Here is a 5,227-nt window from a genome sequence, read left to right on the forward strand (position 1 = left end):
AAAAAAAAAACAGTAAAATTATATTCTTAGAGTTAAATATTTTTTTTCTTTTTTAAAAAAGAGTATAACAAAAAAAGTATTATATAAAAATTTAATTATCTAAAGAAAATATATCTATTTATATATACAAAAAAGGGAAAAAATGTAATATAGTTAAATGATATAAAAACATAAGGTTTTTTTTTTTTTTTTTTTGAAAAAGATTAATAAAAAAAAGAAAAACATTTATATAAAAATTTACATAAAATTAATAAATAAATAAATAAATAAATAAATAAATAAATAAATAAATAAATAAATAAATAAATTAATAAATATATATATATATATATTTATATATAATTATAGAAATAATGAAGAATAAATTAAGGTAAGAGTATTAAAATGCAACTGAACATTTTTTTTTTTTTAATAAAAAATCATTGAACAAGATTAAATTATTTAAATATAAAAACTAATAGAGGAATGTACTAAAAAAGTTTTTTTTTTTTTTTTTTTTAAAATCTATATTAAATACAATTTCGAAAAAGATACACCATGTCTGCTATTGGTATGCCCCCCCACATTTTAATTCTTTTTCAAGCAAGACCATTATTAAACTATTATAAGCCAATAAAAAAAAAAAAACCAAAAGAATATAGCGGGTTAGCCGATTTTTTGAATTATTTTGAAGAAGGAGAACCACCCCCCAAAATAAAATTAGAAAATACAAAAGAAAGAAAGGAAAGAAAAAAAAAAGAAAAAATAACATATAATGAGTTGATGCTAAAAGAAAAAAGAAAAAATTATGATCCTTTTAAAAATGAAGATTTAACTAATGATCCAAAAAAAACATTATTTATTGGTAGATTATCATATGAAGTAAATGAAAAAAGATTAAGAAAAGAATTTGAAACTTATGGAAAAATTAGAAAAGTAAAAGTAATATGTGATAAAAATAATAAGCCAAGAGGATATGCATTTGTTGAATTTGAGCATACAAAAAGTTTAAATCAAGCCTATAACTTAGCAGATGGAAAAAAAATAGACAACAGAAGAATATTAGTTGATATTGAAAGAGGTAGAACAATCAAAAATTGGTTACCCAGAAGATTAGGAGGTGGAAAGGGCCCAGCAAGGGGATCAGAAGAAAAAAAAAGAATTACACACAATATTAATTGGAGTGCTTTAATTAATAAAGATAAATATAGAAACGATAAAAGAAGAAATGATGATAGATATAAGAACGTACCATTATATAATGAAAGAAATGACGACGATGATGATATAAAATATATGTTAAAGAATCATAAACGTCATAGAGAGGATGATCGTAGAAGTTCTAAGAGAGAACGTGGACATAGAAGTAAAAGAAGCGCTTCTTATGATAGGCATCATCACAAACATAGGAGAAAAGAAAAAAGTAGATTAGGTAGAGAAAGAAGTAGAGATAAAGAAAAAATTAGAGACAGAAGTAGAGAGAGAAACAGAGATAGAAGTAGAGATAGAAGTAGAGATAGAAGTAGAGGCAGAAATAGAGAAAGGGATAGAGAAAGGGAAAGGGAAAGAGATAGAGATAGAGAGAAAGAGAAGGGAATAGAAATAGAAAGTGAAATGGATAAAGATAAGAAAAGAGAAAAAGATAGCTTTAGTGACACAGAAAGTCATAATGAAAATAGTAGAAACATTGAAGGAGAAAATAATAACTTACATGAAAGTACGATGAAAAATGCCTATTACAATTATAACAATGATATTGAATAGAATTTTAAAATATAATGTCAAATAAATTAGAGTAAGATATAACAGTAAAATACCATTGAAGGAAGAAAACTCAAATTTAAGAAAAGAGAAAATATTTGATAAAAGAATATTTTGAGAAATATTTTCAAGTTTTTAACGAGAAATTAAAAATTGTAAAATTATAAATATATAAACACATTATATATATATAAATTGAATTTATTTCATTTCAGTAAAATATTTCTCTCTATTCTTTAATACATACTTTAGGAAAACACAATATATACATACATTTTAATTTAAAAATTTATGCTAAAATAATCCTATTTGTTTAAAATAAGAATCTGAAATATAATAGTTTAATACTACCATGCTTTATGTTATTAATATATATATATATATATATATATTTGTTCTTTATTTAAAATTTTTAATAAAAATTTTTTTTTTTCAAAATTTTTGTAATACAAAAAAATTTTAACTTTTGTTATTTTATTTCAAAGTTCATGTAATGAAAATTTTCAATTTATATTTTAAATTTATTATATATTTTTACATGATGAATTAAAAATTATATTTAAAATTTTTTAATTATTTTTGTTTTTTTTTTTTTTTTTATTTGAATTTAATATATTATTACTTTCACATTTCATAATAATTCTATGTTTATGATAATTAGCGCATTATGTTTTTATAGAAAATGTATAAAACTCTGTCTTTTTTTTTTTTTTTTTTTTCTCTTCTTTTTTTTTTTAATATATTATCCTTAATAATTTCTTTTATGTAAGGAAAATACATATATATATTATCATCTATTTTTTTAACTTAAAAATAATATTGTAGTAACTATTTTTTTCTATGAAAATACTTAAAAAATAATTTAGAAATTTAAAATGTTACATTTAGAATTTCCACTAGAATATATTTTAAGAATTTTCATATTTATGTTTTTAAAGTAATCTTAAAACTTTCAGTAATATATTTTATATAACAAATTATATAAATGTCATATATATTTCTTTTAGACTTTTTTTAGAAATTTGAAAAGTTTATTTAATTTTACGTAAGAACCCACAATTTTTTTTTTTATTTTATAATATTAATTTTATTTTTCTAAAATTTAAATGTAACTTCTAATAATATCTTTTATAATTATTATGTGTACAATTATAATATCAAAATATTATAAAACATTATTATAATTAAAAGTATTATAATTTTTTATATTATTAGTACTAATAAAAGTGTAATAATTAATATCTTTAATATATATATATATTGTCTTTAAATTTTTTTTTGTTAAGTATTATACTATTATTTTATTATAAATATTAAATGAGTTTAAAAAATGAAGATGAAAAAAATAAAACCGAATTTTTTGTATGTGCTGACATAAATAAAAAAAAAATGAGAAAAATTATAATTTCTACTGATAAAAAGAAGCAGAAAAAACTACTCATTAAAAGTTTGCATATAAATTTTAATATGAATAAAAATGAAAAAAATAAGAAAGAAAAATTGATGATTTCTATTGACAATTTTTTACCAAAAGAGTTAAATAATGAGAGTATAAACATAAAAAAAAATAAAAATGAGGATGAAGATTTAGAGTATCTACACAGTTTAAACACACTGAAAAAACAAAAAATGATGAAAATTGTTTGTGACTTTTTTTATAACATTTTAATTTTTTGCATAAATAAAAATTTATCTCTTGTAGAAATATCTACATTTTTATCTATAAAAAAATATATATTTTTTAAATTTGTAAACAGCTGTCAAAATATAATAAATCTTTTCTTAGAGTTCAAAAAAATCATGTTAAAGCATTCTATTAATAGAATACCATATTATGTTAAAGTATTTTCATACTCTTCTTTAGATTTATTAATAAGGTATTCATTCAAAACATTTTTCAAGAATTTTTCTTTCTATAAGTTTATTTTTAATCCATCTTACAAAATATATTTTGAATGTATTGATAATAACTCTACTATTTGTGAGGAGAAAGATTTTAATAAAAACGACGACGCAATTCCTTATAACTTAAATACTCCTGATAACATAAATTATATTAAAGATCTAATTAGACGTAAAAAAAAAAAAAAATAAATAACGAAAATAAAAATAAGAAATATGTGATTATTGTCTTCCTTAAAATTTTATTCAGAATTTTTAATTTTTATATAATATTTTTTTTTATTTATATATTTTTAAAAACATTTAGTTGAATTTTTTTTTTTTTTTTTTTTTTATAATTACAAAGATCTCATAGCATATTATAAAAAATATATTATTTTAACACACCAATGTGTTTTAAATAATAATTATATAATTTGTTTATTGTTCATTTTTTTTTGAAAAAATATATTTTTTGTAATAATTCTCATTTAACTCTTAACTAAATATGTGCACATATATAATTAACTTTTTTTATAGTTAATGTTGGAAGTATAAGTAATTTAAAACAAAAGGAAATTAACAAAGATTCTCCCATAAAGGAAATACAAAAATATTTATATAAATTTAATATAAAGAATGATTATATCGTTTTTGAAATAAATGAATTTAAGAAAGATAAAAATCTTCAAAGGATATTTAATGATATGAAGAACAATAATGATCAAATACATTCAATGAACGATAAAAAAAAGAGTGAATTACAACATGAAAAATCAATAAATAAAGATAAATTGATAAAAAGGGTAAAATAATATATAAATTAAATAAAAATAATAGATAATGTTACTATAATTTATTATAAAATAATAGATTTTAAAAAATAAATATAAAAAAATATAAAAAGCATAAATTTTTTTCTTTTTACTTTAAGGTTGATAATTTATATAATGACTTAGAAAGGAGAATTGTATCAAACTTAAATCAACTTTTAAATAATGAAAAGTAATAAAGATTTATGAAATCACCAAAAAAAAAAAAAAAAAAAAAAATATGATATAAGATAGTAAAAATGATAACTTTAAATACCTAAAGTATTTTTTTACTTTTTTTATAACTTAAAAGAGTGTTTGTTTAATAAAAATTTCTCATCAATAATTAGATTATTTTTAAAATTTTTTGTTGCAACTTCATCTATATCATATATTATTTTCTGTATTTTTATTTTTATCTCTAATATAGAATCATTTGGTATAATACCTTTATAAAAAAATGTAGAAATAAAAAATAAAAAATATATAATTAATTTTTTTGAAAAATATTTCAAGTATTTTATTTTTTATTTTTTTTTTTATATACAAATAAATTAACTCTTACCTTCATTAGAAAATTCATTATAAAGAAGGAAGATAAACATATCTAGCTCTTTCATTTTTAAAAATAAATTTTGAACTTTATCTTCTAGCTAAAAAAAAAAAAAAAAAAAAAAAAAAAAAAATTTTTTTTTTAAAAAAAAAATTTTTTTTTTTTTTTTTTTTTTTTTTTTTTATCTTGAAGATAAAGTTCAAAATTTATTTTTAAAAATGAAAGAGCTAGATATGTTTAT

The 5,227-nt window shown here is 17.6% G+C and overlaps 3 protein-coding genes across 3 annotated transcripts in view; 2 read left to right on the forward strand and 1 right to left on the reverse strand.

Moving 5' to 3' along the window:
• Window positions 1–537: 537 nt before the first annotated feature.
• On the forward strand, window positions 538–1,743 carry PGAL8A_00173600 (U1 small nuclear ribonucleoprotein, putative; the record flags this gene model as incomplete). The annotated part of the gene is made up of 1 exon (XM_028670060.1): window positions 538–1,743. One exon carries the CDS (start codon window positions 538–540, stop codon window positions 1,741–1,743), a length of 1,206 nt encoding a protein of 401 aa, XP_028526850.1.
• Window positions 1,744–3,057: 1,314 nt separating this feature from the next.
• PGAL8A_00173700 (conserved Plasmodium protein, unknown function) lies at window positions 3,058–4,630 on the forward strand (the record flags this gene model as incomplete). Its single annotated transcript, XM_028670061.1, has 3 exons — window positions 3,058–3,814; window positions 4,162–4,427; window positions 4,556–4,630. 3 exons carry the CDS (start codon window positions 3,058–3,060, stop codon window positions 4,628–4,630), a joined length of 1,098 nt encoding a protein of 365 aa, XP_028526851.1.
• A 102-nt stretch (window positions 4,631–4,732) lies between these two features.
• PGAL8A_00173800 (conserved Plasmodium protein, unknown function) overlaps window positions 4,733–5,227 on the reverse strand; it is a gene marked incomplete at both ends in the record, with an annotated part of 1,568 nt that continues 1,073 nt past the window's right edge. Inside the window, 2 exons of the mRNA XM_028670062.1 lie at window positions 4,733–4,881; window positions 4,999–5,086. Of these exons, the coding sequence (XP_028526852.1) occupies window positions 4,733–4,881; window positions 4,999–5,086 (237 nt within the window). The remainder of the gene's footprint in view (window positions 4,882–4,998; window positions 5,087–5,227) is intronic.

Source organism: Plasmodium gallinaceum (genome assembly GCF_900005855.1).
Source record: "Plasmodium gallinaceum strain 8A genome assembly, contig: PGAL8A_v1_66, whole genome shotgun sequence".
Lineage (NCBI taxonomy): Eukaryota > Apicomplexa > Aconoidasida > Haemosporida > Plasmodiidae > Plasmodium > Plasmodium gallinaceum.